A 23,934-nucleotide genomic window follows, 5' to 3' on the forward strand; every position below is an offset into this window, starting at 1 on the left:
ACTAAAGCATTACTCCAGTGTTAACTGATGCTCTCAAAGTTAGGAATACAAGTCATTTCAGGTTATTATATACACAATTTATCAAAAAGTATGCTTTACATGATAGTGTTTGGCTAGTCTTGTCAAACTATACAGGTGAGTAGCTGCCATAAAAAAACAATGATATTTAAAAACAACCAAGTTTATTTAGATTTGGGACTCTGGGTGGGTTTGTCTCTACTATCTGACTTCCTCCTGCCGTGACTTCTGGACCTTGATGAGCTCCGGCTGCGGCTCCGACTCTGGCTCCGACTTCGGCTCATGCTTCGGCTTCGGGTCCGACTTCGGCTGCGGCTCCGGCTCCGACTCCTGGTCCTGCGGCTCCGGCTCCTGCTCCGGCTCCGGCTCCTGCGGCTCCTCCGACTCTGGCTCCGGGGGGCTGGACTATGATCCCTTCTTCTTCCTCTGTTCAGTGAACTGCGCCTCTCACGACTTTTCGTCACGTGTCTGTGAGACTTCTTCCCCCTGTGATTACTACTGCTCTTCCTGACAGACTCACCATTTCTCTTGTAGGAGAGGTCTGGACTCAGGCTCCTTCGTCTTCTTGACCTGCCATAGTATTCATCATAGTGGCTGGTCCTTTCCCTCCTCTCTAAATTCTTACTGAAGGAGGAGCTAGTCCAATCCGGAGACAGGTAGATGTCTCTGTTGGCTTCCCTAAATTCGTTGTTGGGGTTTCTGAACACGTGAAGAAAGTTGCAGTGTTTTCCTCTTGGACACTGCTGTACTTCAAATAAACCTGTGAGGGCAAGTGAAGAGGCAATGATTATCAGTGTGCATCACTGTAATTCATTCTTTTTCTGAAATCAGAAGAAGCTTTGAAATCTGGGTATTTCTGCACTGTTTCTTACAGTGTATGATGTAGATAAACTGATGTCCTCATTTGGTGCCTAAGATTGCAAGAACTCAGACACTAAAAGGTATCACAAAAAGGTTACAAACTAGTTTTAATTAACCAGAACATCCGTGCCTTGTGTCAGCAGAGTGCAACTGAGCAAATGGTGGCTACATCATCCACTGATTCAAGAACTGGATTTTGGAATCCCTATATTAGCATTTTTTTGAACGCATATGCTGGTCAGGAGAAGGTCCAACATAGATGAGGGGATCCTGCAATGCTCTACACATAATAAGAATGTAATACCCAGGTAGGATGGCACACTTATGTCCATAGCCTGGGGTACAGGAGGTCCTGTTTCTAAACACAGACATGCAGAAAAGAGAGAAAACAAAAAGAAAGAAAACCTTTGTGACTGAAAGTAAATAAAGTAAAACGATGAAAAAGCATTTGCAGATGACCCCTGTGATCAGCTACTGATATATAAAATCTATCAAGATTTTCGATGGCTGAATAATAACAAGATGTAACATGATTAACAATGGACAGCTATTTAAATAGAGCTTTCTCCAAAGAAGATATATTAGAAGTCAATAATTACACAAAAAAGTTATTAGTCCCTGAGAAAGATACTAAAGCTGTTTATATTTTTTTGTCATTGATGTTGTTGTTAATAAGATCCTGGTTTGGAGGTTTCAAAGTTGTAGTCAAGTACATCACTGGAATCACACTGCATCTTGAGGAACTATAAATGCCTATAAAAGAATACCCTGTCATCTTGCTCATCTACCCAACCCTTAAACTTAGGGCATAATGTTGGTTCTCATTTTCCTAAGCAAGGAATTCTAAAATTCTCTCTCTCTCTCTCTCTCTCTCTCTCTCTCTCTCTCTCTCTCTCTCTCTGAGTGTCTCTGTGTGTGTGTGTGTATGTATGTTTTCAAGTCAGGGTTTCATTTCTGTAACCTTGGCCATCCTGGAACTCGTTCTGTAGACCAGGATGGCCTTGAATTCACAGAGATCTGCCTGCCTCTGCCTCCCAAGTGCTGCTATTAAAGGTGTGCACCACCACTGTCCAGCCTTTTTTATTTATTTTAAAACTTTTAAAGGTTTATTTATTTTATGTATATGAGTGTTTTGTCTGCATTTATGTATGTGCATCATATACATGCCTGGTACCCAGAGATCAGAAGTGGGTGTCAGAATCCCTGGAACAGGAGTTACAGTCAATAATGAGCCAACATGTAGGTGTTGGGAAATGAGCCTGGGTCCTCTATAAGAATAAGTGCTCTTAACCACTGAGCCATCTCTCTAACCCCTCATTTTTGATAATTGTTACATTAATTAATCAATTAATTAGTTTATTTATTTCAAGCCCAAGCTGGCCTTGAACTCAGAATCCTAGTGTCCTGACCTACCCACAATTTTAGAACCAAAGGTGACATCATGCATGCCCATCACAGTTTTTTTTTCTTTTTAAACGACAGCATCCACTAAGAGAAGGCAGCTAACGATTTAGAATTGCTTGATAAAAAGCACCTGAGAAGGAAGAGCAGAAAACAAGGAGGCAGAAGCACACCTGAAGCATTAGAGCTTCATGTATCTTCACCAGGGGAACGTCTATACTGCTTTGGCTAAGCACACTTTTAGAAATCAGAAAATGATGAGACCTTCCAAAGCAGCAAGTTACTCTCTGCAGTGCTGAATCATTTCCTGGTTTGGCTGCCGATCTCAGATGACTCAGAGTAACTGAGAGCACCCAATGTACAACTTAACTCATTCACATGCACCAAACTGTCTCAAATGCACAAGAGCATGACTTCAATTAATGTGGGAAATGTTAGCCACCAGTAATGTTTGTGGCGTTCATGATGGATCAAGACTGAAGTGAACAGCTCACGAGAGGAGAACCAACGAATAGAAAACACCTTTAAAACTGCAACATGGATCATGTGGGTATCTTTAATTTAGACAATGCGTTGTCACACAAATAACCTGGATCTGAAGACTCAAATTCAAGCTGCAATTCTGTCACTAATGTATTGTGACCTCAGTCATTCCATTCATATAGTGACCCACAGGCCTGTACAGATCTAAAGTGTGGTGTCCTTTTAAACTGTGGTGTCCTTTATATAACCACTCTGCTCATCTGTAGTATGAGACAAAAACTGTACATCATCCCTTTAAAATATTGCTTTCTTCCTATGAAGTTTCCCTTGTATAGTGCAGCAGTGGGGGGTGGGGGTGCGACTACATTGGCTTTTACCACAAATTGCCATTTTCCACCGGGTCACTGGGCAGAATTCGCACTGAAGCTGTCGTCCTGCATACCATCGTCCATTAAAAAGAGAAAAAGCTGCTTGACAATCTTCTTCCCTTGGAAGCAAAAATCAAAGGTTGTGCTTTTAACTCTCACAGGTAGAACAAACCTATTCTGAACTAACCCTCTTGTCCATTTACTGTAGGACTACCAAGTTCAATTCTTGAATTGCCTAGGAAGTCTTCGGAGTATTCAGGTTCCCACAGGCTAGTTTATTCAAGGATGTCTGTCATTAACCCTCTGTAAGGTTTTGTCATAGGGAGACTGGCTGGAGTCAAAGCTTCTTAATTTGCAAGACTGTATCACTAAATCTGCATAAGTTTATTTCCACTTGTTAGGATCCATGCTTTCTCAGTTAGGACTACTATTCTTATTACAATGGCTAATTGAAGCCATTAGCCATGACACCACTAAAAAATGGCAATACATGCAGAAAGGACACAAGAACTATGTTGCTAGCTGGTCAAATGAACACTATTTGGAGCTTTAACCCCCTTGTACCTTGGATAGATAATTTCTACTCTATTCTAATTAGGCCTTTTTCAGTTTGTACAAAAAAGTATATTATTTTCAAATCTTGCTGTTTCTCCATGAGCTCTTCATACTGACATTTTGAAAAGTCCATGCATAGGAAAGCTACATAGTCAGTGGCATCAAAGAAACACAATACCGTAACTATGATGAAACGTGAAGATGCATGTATGTTCATAATACTTACGACTGGTACTGAACATATACATTGCCCCTCAGATGAGGTTCCAAATTGCAGCTGACCTAAGGAACAAAGAATGTTGTTACTAAAACAAAGAAAAGAAGTCAATCATCAAATGCTACTAGTCCCTCAAAGAGTCTGTGACAGGCTAGCACTTTCTTATCTAGTCAAGGCATAGCTAAGCACCTATCAACATTGCAGACCTCAACTGCCTAATTTCTGTTTATCCTTGTCTGCCATTTTTAAACCCTAAATGTGTGAAATGCTTCAGAGCTATATAAAAACAGAATGGCTGGAGAAATGGCTCAGCAGTTAAGAGCACTTGTTGTTATATGGGAGGCAGAGTGTTTCTGTTTGGAATATATATGTATATTATGTGTGTATACTTTTACAGACATATGTATGTATATAGGTATACATACATTATGTATGTGCCAGAAAGTAAAATATATCATATACATAAATATATACTAACCAAAATGGTATATATAATAATTATGTATATATACATACACACACACATACATACACACACCATGTGTTGTTCCTACTATAAGTAGAGCTAAAAAATTGATTGTCGCCTTCAAAAATGATAAATATAAAAGGTCTTTAAATATTCCTACTATGCAGGTGCTGGTACACACCTTTAATCCCAGCACTCAGGAGGCAGAGGCAGGTGGCTCTCTGTGAGTTCAAGGCCAGCCTGACCTACAGAGCTACTTCAAGGACAGCCAAGACTACACAAAGAAACCCTGTTTGGAAAAAACAAGAACAAAATATTCCTACTACTGTTTAGCTTTTATCTTCAAAACAAAGCTACAATAAATGTTTTGCTTTAGGGTGTTGTTATTAGAACATCCAAGGGGGTACAGGATCCTACTCTATAATACAGTCTTTAGAAAGAAGAATAAAGGGCTGTGGGAGTCTCCATGTCAACCATGACTAAGGACCTTAAAATTCATTTAATCTAGTCAGGCTTGGTGGCACATGCCTAAAATTCCAGCAATAGGGAGGCAGAGGCAGGAGGACTACTACAAGTTCTAGGCCAGCCTGAGCTGCAAAAATAAAAAGTGGTATAGCACTTTTGCCCAGCAGGTATAAGGCCCTAGGTTCAATCCCCAGAACCATGTAATGACAACAATATTAATAGTTTAATAGTTCCCAAGACCTACAGATTTTCCATAATGAAGTCAATGTGATCATTTCTGTACCACAAATTTACTCAACAGCTTTCTTTTCATTTGTAACTGTCAATGTGGTTAGCATGAGCCCTATCATCCTGTTTGCTTTCTAGAAAAAAAATGTGGTGAGTGGATGAAGTCTGCTACACATAATAATGCAACTTCCACTAACCTCCCTGACACCCACAATGCCTACCCCACTGTGCTGGGGACAGAACCCAGAGCCTTATACATGCTAGGTAAGCACTCTATGACTGAGCTACTGATCTGAAGTTCTGAAAACACTTCACCATTAACACTCCATAGAAACAGTAGGATCCAGGGGCCCTATGAGGGAAATCACGAATGTAAGCCAATCTCACTGTTGAGATAAAGGGACATCTGAAGAGCAGACAGAGCACCCCATTGCCTGGGGCTTGCTTCCATGTGGAACAATGCAGACATGACCACATACTTCCACTTTATTGTTTGCTCTTAGAAGTGAGAAGGAAGGCATATGCCACAGAAATAGTTCTGAGAAAATATTTAATTTGTTCGACACTTCTTTATTTGTATGTGCATACCATGCTTATGTCACAGTGTGAATGTGCAGGTCGACTTTGCAAGAGTCACTTCTCTCCTAACACCATGTGTGACTTAGAGACTGAATTTGGGTTGTCAGGCTTAGTGGCAAGTGCCTTTACTCATTGAGTCATCTTGCCAGCCCAAGAGGAAAACAGATTTTTTTTATTCAAATTTTATTTTTTTTAAAAAAAGCCTACTCCCTTCCCCCATGTAATCCCCATATTTTAGTTTCTCTTTTATCTCTTTATAACACTATGTTCTATTTCTCCTTCTTTGGAAAACAAATGTTAAGGAATATATTTTAAATCTGGAAATCTGTGGTGATATATTACTTATATTTATTAAAGCATGCCTGAGGGTACAGAAAGCAAAGCTAGCCATAAGCCATAGAGCCAGGCAATACTGATACATGCCTTTAATCCCAGCACTAGGGAGGTGGAGACAGGAATGATAAGGCTGGGTGGAGAAAGGATTTTAGGAGGAGGAGGAGACAGGAGTTCAGAGGATAGCAGTGTGTGGTTTGATGGAGAACATTGAACTCTGAGAATTAATGGAGACAGCATCATCCATTTTGGCGTGAGGTAGAGCTAGTAGTCGGCTGCTTTGTTCTCTTACCATCAGGCAAGCTTTAATAAATCATAAATAATGTATTTCCACAGAAAGCAAATTATAATCTCAGATTTCTTATTATATCTATGGTACTTGATTATTCCAACTCTATAATTTCATTTCTGACAGAAAAAAAACCCCTACAACTTTATTCCTACTTTTCTCCAAAATCAGGGACATTTCCCTTGTCCTCATATAACAATGTCATTCAGATTTAGATATGATCAAATCGCAGAGAAGCAAGAGGACTGCGTATTGGGATTCACCCAATGAGCTCCAGAAACAGCAGTGGCCACATCTCACCTTACTCAGTGAGTGAAACTGAATGACAGTATATATAACATTGTTCTGGGTGAGGCACTGAAAGTGGGAAGGGAGGGAACCGTGTCCATCACAGACAGCAGCTAAGGGAAGGCTTAGATGGCTAGGTACAGCAGGCTTGACAATGAAGTCAGCTTCTGGAAAGAGCTGCAGCACAAAAGCATTGAATAGGGGTCCTTTCCAATGCACGCCCTGGCATTCCAAAAACATACTAACATATGCTTATGATTTCCTATGGTATTTACATGGCATTGGCCAGAATGGGGTAAAAGGGAAGAGAATTGAGTGATGTTTACCCAGTGCTGGAATGCTCAGCTCCAGGCCAGGCATGTACTGGCACACAACTCCACCCAGGTAAACAGCCTGAGCCCTAGCTCTGCCCTTGTATCTTGTATTTCAGGGTAAGGTGTGTCTGCCTCCTTCCCAGTCTGTGCGCACCTTAAACTGAACCACTTTTCCCACGTTCTTGAACTCTGGCAGGACATCATGATAGAAGTCTAGGAACTGCTGGTAGGTCTCTTCTTCACTGTATTCCAGGCTTGAATCAGGGTCATAGTCATCCCTCCTGCACTGCTCCATTCCAAACGTGGTAAACATGCTCTTAATAAGCAAGGTGGGACTTGATGTGGGGAAGTTGTGTCTACGTGAACACCTGAAGAAAGCAAGCAAACTTATTAGTCTGAGAACTAAAAATCACACTTACCATAAACTCTGAGATCAAGAATCAAGTAATGTGGTTGTTTAAAATTAACTAAGATAATGAACACTGCTTGCATGCCCCAGTTACAGCACACACACAAAAAAAACTGTCCTAAAATTGACTGTTTTCTCATTTTAAAAAAATTGGGAATGGTTTGCAAGGCCATATGCCATTCAGGAGCTTTTCAATACATTCAAAAGATTTCTCCATGTTGAACCATAGGGAAAGAAGGTCCAATAGTGTGACTGATTGCAGTGACGTGAATACGTTGCTGCACTGGGGACTCAAGAAGTTGAGGATTGGCAATATAATTTTGCTTTTACACAATTTTCAACTGATTTACATGCTTAGGGAATACAGTAATCTGGACTAGTGAGATGGCTCGAGATAAAAGCACTTGCTGCATAAGCCTGATGATCTGGATCCCTGAACCTACATATTCCTTCCCTCCCTGTCTTTCTCTCTCTCTCCCTCTCTCTCTTTCTCTCTCTCTCTCTCTCTCTCTCTCTCTCTCTCTCTCTCTCTCACACACACACACACACTCACACAATACACTCACACACACACACACAATAACATTAAATTTTTTTTAAAGATGGGCATGGTAGTTAATACTTTTAATCCCAACACTCATGAAGCAGAGGTAAGAGAATCTCTGAGTTCCAGGCCAACCTATTCTACATAGCTAGTGCCATGACAGCCAGTGTTCCAAGGGGAGACAGTCCCTCAAAAATAATAAAAGTTAGGAGAAAAATAAATAGTTAGGAGAAAGGGAAGGGGAGAAGGAGGGGAGAGGAGGACATGGGGGAGCAGGAAGATTGATTGAGTCAGGGGAAGAACAGAGCAGAGCAAGAAAGAGATACCATAATAGAGGGAGCCACTATAGGTCTAAAGAGAAATCTGGCACTAGGGAAATGTCCAGAGATCTACAAGAATGACCCCGACTAACAATCTAAGCAACAGTGAAGAGGCTACCTTAAATGCCCTTCGCTGATAATGAGATTGATGACTGCCTTATATGATATCCTAGAGCCTTCATCTAGTAGCTGATGGAAGCAGAAGCAGACACCCACAGCTGAACACTGAGCTGAACTCCTAAAATCCAGTTACAGACAAGGAGTGATGAGCAAAGGGGTCAAGACCAGGCTGTAGAAACCCACAGAATCAACTGACCTGAACAAGGAGGAGCTCACAGACCCCAGTCTGATAGCTGGGAAAGTGGCATAGGACCAACCCAGACCCCCTGAAATTGGGTGTCAGTTAGGAGGACTGGGCAGTCTATGAGGCCTCTGGTAGTGGATCAGTATTCATCCCTAGTATACGAATAGACTTTTGAGGCCCATTCCACATAGAGGGATACTCTCAAAGTCTAGACACATGGGGGAGGGCCTAGGCCCTGCTCTAAATGATGTGACAGACTTTGAAGATCCCCTATGGAAGGCCTCACCCTCCCTGGGGAGCAGGAAGGGGATGGGGTGGGAGTTGGGGGGCACAGGGGAGGAGGGAAAAATGAGGAAACTGTGATTGACATGTAAAACAAGCTGATTTCCAGTTTAAATAAAAATATTGTCATTAAAATAAAAATAAATACATAATTTTAAAATTCACTATTTTAAAGAGACAATAGTGTAATCTAAAATTTTCCATTTACTCAAGTATTGTCATTTTATCTACATATAGCATTTTAAAATTTTCATGCTTTTTAAAGTATTTTTCCACTCTCATCCTTAACAACCTAGTGGGACAGTTGGTACTAGTATTTTCTTACTTTGCCAAGTGTGATGGTTAGTTTTAATTTTCAACTTGACCATCTAGAATCACCTGAGAAGGAATTCTAATGAAGGACTGCCTAAAGTTATCCTCTGAGAATGTCTGTGAGTGATTGCCTTGATACTCTAATTGATTTGGGAAAACCCATCTTCATCATAGGTAGGACTCTTCCCTGGGCATGGTTCCTGAACTATATAAAATGGAGAGGTCAAACTGAGCCTAGGCAAGCAAGCATAAAATCATTGCTCTCTGCTTTTAACTGTGGCAATAATGTAATTAGCTGCTTCAAGTTCCTCTCACCTTGGTTTCCCACAATGAGGAACTGTAACCTGCAATTGTGAGCCAAATAAACCCTTTCTCCCTTAAATTGATGGATATTTTACCACAGCAATAAGGAAAGAATCCAAAACAGAAAGGTAGCTGAAATCTAAAGAAGCACACCACCCCAAGTCATATGACTGAGAAGAGCCTGACCCTAGATATCTGGGTTAATCTGGCATGTGATCATTATAAATATAACTTAATTTTTATTCACCTAAGGTACACCTAATAACTTGAAGACCCATTTCTTTTCATAGTTTAAAATGGATCAAGGTTAAGCTGGCTAGGCTATTCCAGAATAATTTTTTAAAAATCATATGAGTTCATTTTCTTATTTACTCCTTTCTCCTAAAATGCACTAATAGGAGGGGCCACACAGTTCAAAGTCCTAAATAAATATTTCCTCCTTACCTTTCTAATTAAAAATCAGTAAGACAGGGCAGTAGTGACACATGCCTTTAATCCCAGCACTTGGAAGGCAGCCTGGTCTATAGAGTTCCAGGACAAGCAAGGCTATACAGAAAAACCCAGTCTATAAAACCAAACAAAACAAAAACAACAAAAATCAGTAAGACAAACTTAGAGAAAGGAAAACTTCAGAAGAAAGTTATAGAGTAGAGAATACTGCAAGGAATAGAGGGACAAAAATGGCCCTGGTCTGGACAGTGGCCATCCTGGTCTAGGCTACTCTGGACTAGACTAAGATCCTGTTGCAAAAAAACAAAGTTGTAATTAAGATATCTCCATAGCCTAGCACCCACTTAGTGCTGCTCTCAACTTTAGAGAAACTTCTTTATGTAGTGGATAGCGGTTAATAACTAGCCAAAGTGTTGAGAAAAAGTGTTTGTTGTGAAACACTGTTTTCTGAATGCAGCATGGCCACTGTGTTCATAAAACCTAAGCATCTATGATTCATGAACCACAGTTGCTATGGTTACCTTTGCAAGATGTGGTGGCTTGAATGGGAATGGACCTCATAGGTTCATAGTTGGTACACTGTTCAGGGAAGGATTAGGAGATGTGGCCTTGTTGGAGGAGGTACGTCACTCAGGATGGGCTTTGAGAGTTCAAAATCCGTCTGTCTATCTGACTTCCCCTCATCCCTATGGCTTCTGGATCAGTATACAAAGCACTCAGCTACCGCTCCATCACCATGTCTGTCTGTTTCTCACCATGATGATAATGGACTAACCCTTTGAAATTGTAAGCAAGCCCACAGTTAAATGCTTTCTTTTATAAGAGTTGGCTTGGCTTGGTTATGGTCTCTTCACAGCAATAGAACACTAAGACAGAAGACCTGCATAAAATCAAGTCCATCAACATTCTAGCATTGATAGGGGTGAGGTACCTATGGCCTTGTCCCTAGCAGTCAACAGCTGCTAGGGACAGCTACTGGTAAGTTGCTAATGATCCAGTAAATAACCTTGCACATGCAAGCAACACTAATTATACTGAGTGAATTGTTTAAAAAAGAAAAAACATGAGAAAAGAAGGAGGATGTATTGGAAAGAAAGGATCCAGAGGTAGTGGGAGCACGGTAAAATGGTAATGGAGGTGAACATGACCAAAATACAGTATAGATAAGTATGAAATTGTCAAAGAATTAAAAAAAAAACTATAACCAAAAGGTTTAACAAGCAAAAGCAAGTATCCAAAGAAATGCTTAGGTTAAGAAAGTGTTTTTCTGCCTGGTATGGTATTTATATGCCTGTAATCCTAGATACTCAGGAGGCAGAGACAGGACGACGATAAATTCAAGTTCAACCTGGATTAAGGCTAAGACCTCATTTTTTTTTAAAGGAAAGAAACAGAGGTGTTTCTCTGGCATATGACAAACCTTAACAGAGATGATGCAGCTGTGTTATTTGGAGCAAATGATCTAGACTCTCCACAAAAGGGATACAGGACAGTCTATTTATCTGAAAGGACACTGTTGGCTTTCATAACCACTAATTTCACACAATTTTATGAAAACTCATTACTTGAACAATGCAAACAGCCAACTTGTTCATATACTTTGATAGTTGTGATGGTACAGTCTCATATGCCTATGACAATGATGAGAAATGGTGACAAGCCAGGTGGTGGTGGCTCAAGCTTTTAATCCCAGCACTCAGGAGGCAGCGACAGGAGGATTTCTGTGAGGTCGAGACCAGCTTGCTCTACAGATCAAATTCCAGGGTAGGCTACAAGAGAAACTCTCTTAAGAAACCATAAAAAACAAATGGTCACAAAATCTAACTTGACTACAACCTGTATTTATTTTTTTAATGACTGTCAGATGGAATACTCCATTTTCCACAAGGAATTAATCTGTCTAGTGTTCCTAAAACTATTTAATTCACCTGTCCTCTCACAACCAACAGAAGGAGACCCCTGAGTCTGACTTGCACAGGTCTTATATTTCAAGGAAATTAGAGTCACATCATAAATAGGAGTGGCTGGAAAACCTTAAAGGCAGCTTGGCTCAACTACCCATGCAAATGTGAACTAAAATTGGGGCTCCTTCATCATTGGCAGGCCATCTGTCCAACATCTTTCTTTAATGGGAGGTGTTTTATACAGATCACACGGCACAAGTGTGAAAGTCAGAGCACCACTAGTAGAAGTCAGTTATCTCCTTTCAGCATGTAGATTCAGAGATCAAATTCAGGTCACCAGACTTTGCAGGAGGCACCTTAACCCACTAAGCCATCTCACTGGCTCTTAAGCAGATCATGTTTTACTATTTCCTCTTGAGACTTTAGGAACTTTAATGTTCCTAAAGGTAGACTGCTCCCCTCTGTTTGCCTTTCTACTTTTTACCAAACACCAAGTCCTTTCATATATATTCTGGCCATCCACAATTGCAGCCATCAAATCCAATACCTAAAGGCATCTCAAAACTAGACTTACTTTAGCCTCTAAAATCCCAATATATTCAATTTGAGGTGAGATTGGTTTTGTTGAGCCTTTTTCCTTTTTACATGATTCCATTATGTATCCAGGGTTGAGGACTACTATTCTATTTATTTTTATTTATTCATTTGTGTATTTATTTATTTAATTTGGTTTTTCGAGACAGGGTTTCTCTGTGGCTTTAGAGGCTGTCCTGGAACTAGCTCTTGTAGTCCAGGCTGGTCTCAAACTCACAGAGATCCGCCTGCCTCTGCCTCCCGAGTGCTGGGATTAAAGGCATGCAACCATCACTGCCTGGCTTTCTCTTTTAAGTTTTAAAAAGACTTTAGTCATATTTATGTGTACTTGTTGGGGGGGATATGACTGAATACAGGTGCCTGCCAAGGTCAAAGAACAGTGTCAGATCCCCTGGAGCTTGAGTCGCAGGCCATTATGAGCTGCCTGATGTGGGTGCTGGGAATTGAACTCAGGTCCTTGGTAAGAGCATATACAAGCTCGTAACTGCCAAGCCATCCCTCCAGCCCAAAAGTCTTATTCTTGAAAAATAAAAGATAAACTGGGCATGGTGGCACACAACTGTAATCTCAGCAATTAGGAGGTGCTGGCAGGATGAGCAAATAGAGTTGTAGGCCAACCTGGGCTCCATAAGACTGTCTCAAGAAACCAAATGAATACCAGGTGTGATGGTGCACACCTGTAATCTCAGCATTCAGGAAGCAGAAGGAGAGAGATCTCTTTAAGTTCCAAGCCAGCTACACAGTGAGACCTCAAAAAAAGAAGAAAGAAAAGAAAAACAAAGGTTCAGATTATACCTTCTCTTCCACAGATTGGGTACATAGAAATTACACTGCCTCAGACAGATTTGCTTACCATTAGAAAGTATTTGCTTACTTTGACTTATATAGTAAGTCATACTATAAATACAAATCATCTTCATTACCCGGCATATAGTAGGTTTGAACTATTTGCTGAATGACTGAAGACATCAATACTATGTTTCTATGTGTCTTACCTTAAAAAAAGTAGGAAGGTAGGAAGCATGAATATATCAGAAAATGGCAATAGTAACAACAAAAGTAATGAACAATGAAAATTCATGAGCCATTTGTCCCGCCCTATGTGTCCCCCATGCTCATCCTACTTAAGGAGTCTCACCGTGTCCTCAAAAAGGTGGTATTGTTTCATCTTCATTTTCATAGATGAAGGAATAAAGATGTAAAGTTTAACTTTCCCACTGGCCCCCAAAACCAGTTTTTGAACCCAAAGAGTCTGTTCCTAAGTCTAAGCATGATGACCAATAGCAGTGAATTTAAAGCCTATTCCTGCTGGGAGGAGGTAGTGCACACCTTTAATACCAGCACTTTGGAGGCAGAGGCAGACAGGTCTCTGTGAGTTCAAGGCCAGCCTGGTCTGATGAGTAAGTTCCAGGACAGCCAAGGCTACACAGAGAAACCCTATCAAGAGAGAGAAAGAGAGAGAGAAGCCTATTCCTCTACTTGCTACAATTTTGTCTTTCACAAGTGTCCCTATACCCATGACAACTTACCCATGAAAAGTTATTTGTGGCTACTCTAATCACTTCTGACATGTAATTTTCCACATCCAAGTTACCTAGTTGTCCTCCTCAGACTCACAGGAGCATGGAAGAAACGAATAAGCAAATGGTCTTCCTTAAGTCTCACTGGGCATTCAAACCATATTTTAATCTAGACAGGCCCCTTGTCTAGCAATAGATGGCCAACACAAAACAAATTCAGTGGCATTTTGGGAGGATTTTTTTTTTTTGTCTAACAATGCTTTGTCTAGGCATTTTTTTCTTTTTAAATTTATAGGTCTTTTGCTTATATATTATGCTTTCTGGTTTTATGTTTTTATGGGATTTCTGTGTGTGAGAATATATGTATCTCTTTGGTTCTTTTTTTTTTCCTGTCTTATTCTGGTTTGTTTTTATTTATTTTTTAGATGTCTGTCTATTTTCTAATGACAGAGAAAAAAAAGTATGGATTCTTGTGGGTGGGAAGATGGGGAAAGGATCTAAGAGGAGTTTGGGGGAGGGGAAACCATGATCATAATGTATTATATTAAAGAAATCTGTTTTTAATTAAAAAGAAAAAAGAAAAAAAAAAAGGTTTCCCTAAGGCTATGGAATGCAAAGGATCCACTCAGGTAAACCTGTCTAGTGAGCAGGGCAAGGAAGCACCACATACCTACTTGTAAATATTTCACACTGGTCTATGCCTCTTCCAAAACCCCAACACTCTCCATCATTTCATTCTAACACAAAGCAAAATCCATTACCTATCGCCAAATCTGCAAGCTCCCGTTTTACTGTAGAATGGACAATTGGCTCGATCTTTCTCCAGTACTCTTATATCCGTGGGCGGTTCTGGGTTCTGCCAAGTGCCACCATTTTCCAACTGTTAAAAATAACCATGACTTTACTGGTGATGTAAAAGCCCATGAAAGACTGTTTGCCCAAATAGTCAAATATTTTAATCTAGAACAAAAATGATTTCATATATAGACATGCATATTTAATTACAATAAGAAATTAAGACTTTCTAGGCAACTGTTCATAAATATAAGCTGTACTTCTCTCTTGGCTCCCAGTCATTTTCCTTGATTGGGGATTACTTAATGTTACCAGATGTAGTCACGGAGGTCTTCTTTCTATCCATCTATTCTGAAAGTGTCCACACAGGGAGCCACCAGAAATAAGTACAAGTTACTATGAATCAAGGTGGGTAAACCAACCATTTGGGGCCAGTAGTATGTGATGTACATATATTTTTAAAACTTGATACAAGCATAGCCCATGGGGTAATTTAATACCATCAATCATCTTCTGTTGTTATATAACAATGGTTACAAAAGTGATTCCAGGCATCCAGAAGTAATCAAAACAACCTACCACAAAACTCATGTTATTGGAACTATTGTTCCTAATGAAATATCAATTGATCTCAAAATCCTTTTTAAGGCAGTGTCTCTCTATGTAGATCGGGCTGACCTCAAACTTGTGGTCATTCTCCTGCTTCAGCCTCCCCAGGGCTAGGATGACTGGAATATGCCACCTCTACCTACTTCAAAGTCTTAATGAAAGGTTTTGAAAATACCTCATTTTCAGCCTGATCCAGCATCTTCTGCACAGCTTCCTATAAGTGGTGCAAACATAGGACTAATGAAAACCAGGATGTCAGGTAAGTCATGTCTGGTTTCTCTAGTTATTAATCTCACATATGACAACACACATACAAAAGGCTTCTGATTCTGATTTCCTTTCTAAGCATATATCTTCTAAAAAGCTTTCAAAAGATATATAGCTTAGAATTTTTATTCAAATACAAAATTTGAATAGAGTACATTGCAAATATTTAAGTCATAATAGCTTCAATAACATATCTGTACATAAATACCATGTTCTAGTTCTTGAGATATTAATGACTATCTTTTAAAAGTTAGGTTAGACATCACAAATATTTAACAGAAACAAAAACATGACATGAATAGTAGTTAGGGTTTAGGAGAAATTTCAAACCTTCAGTAAGATAAAGGAAGTCCAAACCTTCAGTAAGATAAAGGAAGTCCAACAAGCTAGCAATAAATCTCTAACTAGTTGAATTTAAATTCATACAATTAGGTACCTTAGTGCCTTAAAACTATACATATGACTGAATTTAGCTGCTTACTTGGTAATTCTGTCTGGTCCTGGCAACATAAAAATTATTGGTTTAGTCACACGTGGTGGCACACGCCTTTAATCCCAGCATTTGGGAGGCAGAGGAAGATGGATCTCTGAGTTCAAGACCAGCCTGGTCTGAAGAGTGAGTTCCAGGACAGCCAGGATTATTACACAGAGAAAGCCTGTCTCCACAAAATGAACAAAATCAAAACCAAACAAAGTTATCATTTGGTTGACGTGCTCAAAACAAGTTCTTTTGGGTTTGGTTTTGGCTGAGAGTTGGAGAACAAACTCAAGGTTTTACTTTTGCCAATAAACAACTATACCCCACTCTCCCAAATGGAACCCTTGATCTCCACCTATTCACCCCCATCATCCAAACCTAAATATCCTCAGTAACAGAAGCTGCCATTTCCCATTTGTTTTTTTTAAAAAAACAACAAAACAAACAACAAACAAACAAAAACACCTAAAAACATGACTTCCATTCCCTTCTTCCTCCCACGAAATTTACTACCTAGAGTTCTGTCAATTGTGTGCACATCTCTTTGAAGTTCAGCCCTCATCCAAACCACCATTATCTCCTACCCAGATTGTAGTCGGTCATTCTATTTCCTCTCTGGCCCCTGTTCTTTGTTAAAAAAAAAAAAAAAATAGGATGATCTATTGGCGGTGACATTACTAACAGGATGAAGTCACTCTTGTTTAAAAACTCATCACAACATGGTAAATAAAACCAAACTCCTTTAAATCTAAGAGGCTCCTGATCCTTCTGCCTCAGTCACCCTCAGCAAATCTCACAGGCTGTAACACCAACACAGTAACCTGGGCTCACATAACCTGGACACACAAAGACTGAAGCAGCAAACACTGGGCCTGCACAGGGCTCCACCAGGGCTTCTGTGTATGTAATGGCTGTTATATTGGAGTTTTTGTAAGACTCCCAATAGTGGGAGAAGATGCCTCTTTGGCCTGCTCCTAGGGCTCTTTTCCTCCCAGTGAGTTACCTGGATGAGGGCTTTTGCTTTGCCTTATGGTATCTTGTTTTTCCCTGAACTCTTTTCTCTTAGAAGCCTGTTATTTTCTGAAGAGGCAACAAAGGGATGGGAAACTTGATTGAGATGTATTGTTGAGAGAAGAATCTATTTTCAATTAAGAAAAAAGACCTAAGACTCTGCACGACCTGCTCTTCTGATTCTACTTTCTCCCATGCCCTTTCTCCAGTCTCCTGTGTCCTCTGGGTTGCAGGTACCACCAGTACCCTTCCAATATCCCTACACTCAAGTTATATCAAACATCACTTTCTCAGAGATTTCCTTGGCCACCAAATAAGTATCCTGATCCCCATTATTCTGTAAGAACACTCTCCTTTATTTATTTATAGAGCCTAACATTCTTATTGTATGATGTGTTTTGCTGACTTACCCTCTAACCCTCTCTTCTAGAGTCACTCAAGGAGAGCTGAGACTGCTTTTCACTGCTTTGTCTCTGTCCACCCATGAGGGGCCAAGCACGTAAAAGAAACACACATCGCATATTCCTTTATGCATACTAAGAATGGATTTCATTTTACCCACTTCTCCTTAACCATACTCCCTTGAAAACAAAAGCATTTAGAAGAAGCCTTAACTTTGACCTGATCCCTGAAAGTTGAAGAATATTCTACTGTTAAAACAGGAATTGATTCATCTCTGTAAAGCACTGACAACTCAAATAAGTTTTGTACCCCTAACATCCCCATCTGGATATTGCCTCATGTGGAAGGCAGTACTCAAACAAGGGTGCCAAAATCCTGCATTGAAGATGCCACCTGAGGCTCAAAACTGGTTGTAGAGAATGCTGCTACCCTTCCACAACTAAAATGTAGACACATATCTCTCCTCATTCTAAGATGAGTGACTATGGAAATGTCATGCTGTTCAAATTTGGTGATGCTAAAGAATAGAAAATAAAGAATATTGTCATGAATCAGTCAAGGCAAGATGAGTTGTGTTATATTTGAAATCAATACACTGTTGAGGATCAGCAGGAAAACAAACCAATCTTATAAAAAGAACCCAAGAAAATGTACATGAAATATACATATACATTACAGAATTTTTTGAAGCAATGGTAGGGATTATTAAGGAAAGGGTTTTTTTTTTAAACACAGATTTGAGAATTAGCATTAAGAGACAAGAAGAGAAACATGTAAGAAAGGGACAGTAGCATATGTCCTACAGTGGGCACAGGTTTCTCAAAGAGAAGGTCCCCTAGAATTTCTTAAATGACTCATTTGCTTTGACAACAAAGTTACATAGAACACCAGATTCAATAACAAAACTATTTAATTCCTTAATGTCTAACATCCTGAATCTATTAAACTAATTGTTGCTGAGATGCCATTAGCTGTTATGTCTCATGAATTAATTAAGTGTGGAAACTATTCAAGATACTATTCTTCTGTGAAGAAGTCAACATATATACAACAGAACCATAGAAATTAACACTTGCTACAGAGTGATACATAGTGTAAAGCAGGGCCAGCCACCCCTTTACAGAAATGTTTTACTAGAACACAGCCACATCCATTCATATACATACTATCTGTGTCTGCTTTAGGGTGCACTGGCAGAGCTGATGTCCACAGCAGCCATACAGACATCAGCTTAAATTTTTGATTATCTGTCCTTTAAGGAAAATGTTCACCCATCTCAAACATAAAAGGTAAGGTAACTTGGGTAAAAGAATCTGCCATTGCACGACCCAAAGAAGAGAACCATATGGAAGCTAGTTTAGTGTATTTCTAACAAAAACTGACACTTTCCAAATGAACAGAGCACAAGCAAAAAATAAAACCAAAACCAAGCCCTGACATGCCCACTGACAATTCCGCAAACCTTTCACATGCACACGTGCACACTAAGAAGATGCGCAGAGCTCTATCCTCCTATGACAGAAGTCACCTCTCTCTCTCTCTTCTCCTGTTGTTTCTGCTCCTCTTCCTCTCGCTCTTTTCTCTGCTGCTCTTCCCATTCTGCTTTTAACTTTCTCTTTAAAGGGAAAAAGGAGAAGGCAATTTACTTTTTACTCACACTTAAAAACATATAGTCTACAAAGCAAATGATTGAAACCTTTAGAAACATTGGTCATTGCAAATAAAAACAGTATCAGGTTTTTCTTAATGCTAACATCTGTAGCTCCCTTTTTGTTTACACAATGTTGAAGATAGAACCCAAGTCCTTGCACATGATGGTCAAAAGCTATGTCACTGAGCTATATTCCCAACTCCAACAACTTTCTTATGTGAGTATCCCTGTAAATGTATGCACATGTGAGGGTACACATGCAGAATGCCAAAAAAGTGTGGGATCCCTTGGCGCTCCATTTAGACCGTTGTGAGCCACCATGTGGGTGGTGGAAACAAACCCAGGTCCTCTGGAAGAGCAGCAAGGGGATGCTCTTAACCACAAAGCTATCTCTCCAGTCCCATAACTAACAATTCTTTTTTCATTGAAATTTATTTTATTTTATGTGTGTTGGTGTTTTGCCTGCATGTATGTATGTGTCTGTACCATGTGTAGGCCTTGTGCCTCAAGGCCCAGAAGATGTCTGGATGGTTTTGAGCCACCATGTGGGTACTGGGAATGAAAGCTAAGTCGTTTAGAAGGACAACCAGTGCTCTTAATCCCTGAGCCATGTGTCTGTTTGTGAGACGTATTTCAGTTAAGTACTTACTCAGTTAACTGGCTAGTTAATACTCTACCTCTTGTTCTTCCTTCCGTTTTCGAGCTGCCTCTTCTTTTTTCTTCTTTGCCCTGAATTCTTCTTGTGCCTTCTCTTCCCTCAGTAACCATTCTTCATGTAATTTTTGCCTATTAGTATAATGATGTAATCAGTAAAAAAAAAAAAAACAAATGAGAATTAATATAGAATATATGAAAGACAATAAACCAAAATACAACATGGAAATCTTAAAGTCTTTTCTATAAAGCAGTGAAGTAGTGTGGCTTTTGGAAAAGCAACTATCTTCCTGGACAGAAATAACTTAACAATTATTACTTCTACCTTTCATAAGCATTTATGGCTGTGACGTCTTTTCTTTCTGTAAGAAAGTAACAGTGAGTCTCATCTCAGGAAAACATTTCAAAGCAACATCTATGTGAATTTTTCACATTCACACAGCATTATTCTTCCTGATCTATGCATTCTTTTCCCACTAAAATTATTATTACCTGCTCCTCTTTCTTTCTTTTCTTTTTTTTTTTTTTTTTTGAGACAGGGTCTACCTATGTAGCCCTGCCAGTCCTGGAAGTCACTATGTAGACCAGGCTAGCTTGGGACTCATTGATCTGCCTGCTTCTGTCTCCCCAGGGCCAAAATTAAGATGTGTGCCACATCTGGCTAAATTTACATTTACTAATTAATTTAGTTTTATAAGTTTTCAACTTGCCTTAAAACTTGTATTTGTATGTGTATGAACATTTGCTAGCATGTAAACATGGGTATCACATGCATGACAGAAGGGGCCAAAAGAAGGCACTAAATACCCTGGATTAGAAGTTACAGATGAAGGTGAGCCAGCCTGTGGATGCTGGGAACAAAACCTGAGTCAAAGTAAGTGCTCTGACTCAGTGAGCCTTCTCTCCAGCTCCCTTAAAACATTTATTTTAAAGACCTGCTTAAAACTCAACATTAACTTTTTCCCCAGCAGTTTAAATGTGTGAAGGCAAATCACACAAATCCCTTAACTCTATGGAATAGAAACTCAAAGTTTATAGCGAAAGATGCCAGGATTTTTAAAGCTGTAATCAAGAAACGGACTTTTTAAATGCATACAACAGCCAGGTGGAACATGACAATGATCCTAGCATTTGGAAAGCTAAGACAGGATTACAAGTTCTAAGCTAATTTTGGCTTATATAGCAAGATCCTAGCCACCCCCCAGAACAAACAAACAACACCCCTCTCCCCAAAAAGGTAATGTTACCATAAATTAGTATGTTCCAGACATCCAATAGCATAAGCTTCTCATTTAGAGAAGAGAGGAAGAAAGAAAAGAGAGAGAGAAGAAAGGAAGAAAGGAAGGAAGGAAGGAAGGAAGCAAGGAAGGGAAGGAAGGCAAAAGACATCTAATTTTAACCTGTCAGCTAGATTTAGCTTATAAAAGGTATTATTATAAAATTTTATACAAAGAGCCTTTACTAGCTGGTAAAGGCAGAAAATACTACAATAAACAGTTCACTTTCAGGGTTTCAGAAAGTTCTGACCTCTCTTCCTCCATCAGCCTTTCTTCTTCTAATCGTTTTTCTTCAGCAAAAGCATCTTCTTCCTCCTCTTGCTGTGACAATTCTGTAGAAATTCAGATGTTTTATTAAATTGAGTCTTTATTCATAGAAAATGCATAAATCTTTAATCATTACAATTATGGTAAAAACCTAAAATTAAGGCAGTACCGCATGCCTTTTATCTTGGCATTCAGAAGGCAGAAGCAAATGGATGTCTTAATTTGAGGCCAGTTTCATCTACATAGTAAAGTCCAGGTCAAGGCTAGAGATCCTACCTCAAAAAAATAATTAAAATATCTTAAAAGACATAGTAGTAGCATGGGTGCTGAGAATGGAACTCTCATCCTCTGGAAGAACAGGCAGTGTTGTTTTTTAACTTTCATTCTTCTCTCATACATCATATCCCAAGTGCAGCTTCCCCTCCCCTACTCCTCCCGCGCCCCCATACTTCCCCTCTTTCCCAGATCATGTCCTTCTGAGTCCCTTCAAAACACACACACACACACACACACACACACACACACACACACAAATAAAAAAGAGCAGGCCTCCCAGGGATATCCACCACATACGAGTAAGGGTCTCTCTTTGTAGACCAGGCTGGCCTCAAACTTAGACATCCTCCTGCCTCTGGGATTAGAGGCCTATGCCACCATTGCCACTAGCTACAGCCAGTATTCTTAACCATCCCCCAGCCCCACATTATATTTTTTAAATCAACAGTTCCATAATGATACTCATGACATGGCTATGAAAAGGGCTCGGGAAGTAACAGGGAGGGGAGGATGGGGAGGGAGGAAGAACCCGCAAATATTTAACAATTTGACAAATTTATATCAAGCATTAATATTTTAAGTGCTCTATTTTATAAAACTTTGTGTGCACTAGAATATTTTCAAAACAAAAATATGGTAAACGTAGTTCCAATAGAAGAAAACTGTTTATCTTCTATTCAAAATTTAAATTTGAAGGGGGTGTAAAGAGCAGTAACAATGGAAACAAATGAAGTAAGCTTGAAAAATTGTTTAACAGTTATCTTCAGGGTTAAATGGAAAAGATTTTTGTAAACTGTTGTTTTTCTTTTCATCCTTGATGCTACATCCTGTCTCTCCTGGACTAGTTCTTTCTCAAATACCACTAAGCACAGTCTGTATGGTATGACTCAAAGCCATCAATCATATCTAGAACTACTACTGTGATTTCAACCCTCATGCCTGTGTTTATAAGTACTAATTTTATAAATCGACTAAATTTATAAATCTTAAACATAAACATCAGGTTCTGCCATGTGAAAGCCAAACAGCACAGTGGCTAGCTGCACAGATGGCTGTGCACCTCTGGTTCGTGCAGGAAATAGAGGGAGCAATTGCATGGCCCGGGGATACCATGCTAAGTTGGTAGAGTTGCCTAGCATGAAGGAAACAAGGAGAAGCAAGCCGGCATGGTGGCCAAACTTCTGTCACCCCAGAACTTGGAAGATGAACGCAGGAGAACCAGAAGTTCGAAGCCATCCTTGGCCACACAGCAATTTTTAAAGCCAGTCACGGCGGGGTTGGGACCATAGAGGGAGGAATTTCATACCCAGAACAAAGAATACCTCTAGTACCTGCATCTCGCAATCGGGCGAGCTCCTGCCTCCGTTTCCTCCGTTTCTCCTTCTTTAATGCGGCCTTGTACTTCTTATGGCTGGAAGATTGGAAAGGAGACACACAGTGTTGAGCGACCGCGCACAGGGCACAGCAGCCTGTTTCAAGCCTACCAAGGACAGCGCTTGGAGGCAGAGGCCACAGGCGGGCTTCCCGCACTTCAATCCCGACTCCTTCGCCATTCCATCCTCCCATCCCCGACAGCAGAAGTCCTCCAATCCTCCATCTGCTCCCCCCGCCCCCGCCTCCTCGAAGCCAGAGCTGCCCAGGACAGCCGTGGATTCTGGCTAGAATCGGATTAATATTCGTCCCCACGCGCGCAGCGGCGGCCTAAATGCTGTGCTATACCTCATTTTCCCTGGAAACGCAGTCGGCCCGGACGCCGCCATGCTGCCACCTCCTCCTCTCCCACTGTAAGATCTGAGCGGAAATAACCTCACAGATGACAAGCGCTGCCACCCACTCAGCACAGCCGCTGGGGCGGACCCAAGATGGAAGGAGGGAGGTTTCTTCCCGCGGCTAATGAGGCACCGGGGCCCGAGGAATTGTTTCCTCACCGAAGCCGCCTCCGGAGCTGCTGCTCCACCCAGCACTCGGGCCTTTGCTCCTCAGTGCCTCCTTGTCGCTTTAGTACCACTCATTAGCCTCTGCGCCATCAGGCGGTGCCTGGAACTCAAGGAGTTAAAGCCGGGTCCCGCCCCCGCCCCCTTTCCCTCACAAATCTAATTTCCAGCTTGGTCCCTCGGAAACGCCTCCGGGTCTCTCCTCTTTCCACGGCTCCACCTATCAACGCCTCAGGCAGAGTTTAAGACTCGGCCTCCTCCTTGTCACTCAGGATGCCTCCTGCTGCAAAGGTGGAGCCATTTATCAAATGGTTTGTTGACTCCTGGGACACTGAGAGGGACTGATACTTGGGTTATAAGGTGCAGATGAAGGCAATTAATTGCGATGGCGATTGAATTTAACTTAGAAGGAAAACGGTCTTTACCAAGGGAGGGAAGAGAAAGAATAAAGTTCAAGGCCAACTTGAGCTATCGGAACACCCCACCACCACCCCACCACCTCTGGG

The 23,934-nt window shown here is 40.5% G+C and overlaps 1 protein-coding gene across 1 annotated transcript; it reads right to left on the bottom strand.

Moving 5' to 3' along the window:
* On the bottom strand, positions 1–23,310 carry Zrsr2 (zinc finger CCCH-type, RNA binding motif and serine/arginine rich 2). The gene is made up of 11 exons (XM_051178745.1): positions 23,214–23,310; positions 22,826–22,905; positions 21,202–21,283; positions 19,698–19,806; positions 18,898–18,984; positions 15,387–15,425; positions 14,569–14,687; positions 7,020–7,233; positions 3,913–3,968; positions 3,141–3,250; positions 1–778 (listed from the first exon to the last, which is right to left on the bottom strand). The coding sequence occupies exons 1-11, from the start codon at positions 23,252–23,254 to the stop codon at positions 183–185; spliced, it is 1,533 nt and encodes a 510-aa protein (XP_051034702.1). The 5' UTR covers positions 23,255–23,310; the 3' UTR covers positions 1–182.
* Positions 23,311–23,934: the final 624 nt, after the last annotated feature.

The sequence above is a fragment of the Phodopus roborovskii genome, unplaced genomic scaffold, assembly GCF_943737965.1.
Source record: "Phodopus roborovskii unplaced genomic scaffold, PHOROB, whole genome shotgun sequence".
Lineage (NCBI taxonomy): Eukaryota > Metazoa > Chordata > Mammalia > Rodentia > Cricetidae > Phodopus > Phodopus roborovskii.

Excerpts from the sequence above, each read along its gene's own strand:
- Zrsr2 (XM_051178745.1), bottom strand. The coding sequence starts at position 23,254 with ATGGCGGCGTCCGGGCCGACTGCGTTTCCAGGGAAAATGAG. Across the intron at positions 19,807-21,201 it reads AGGCTGATGGAGGAAGAGAG|GCAAAAATTACATGAAGAAT; the intron begins GTCAGAACTTTC and ends TTATACTAATAG. Across the intron at positions 18,985-19,697 it reads AACGGAAGGAAGAACAAGAG|AGAAAGTTAAAAGCAGAATG; the intron begins GTAGAGTATTAA and ends TTCCCTTTAAAG.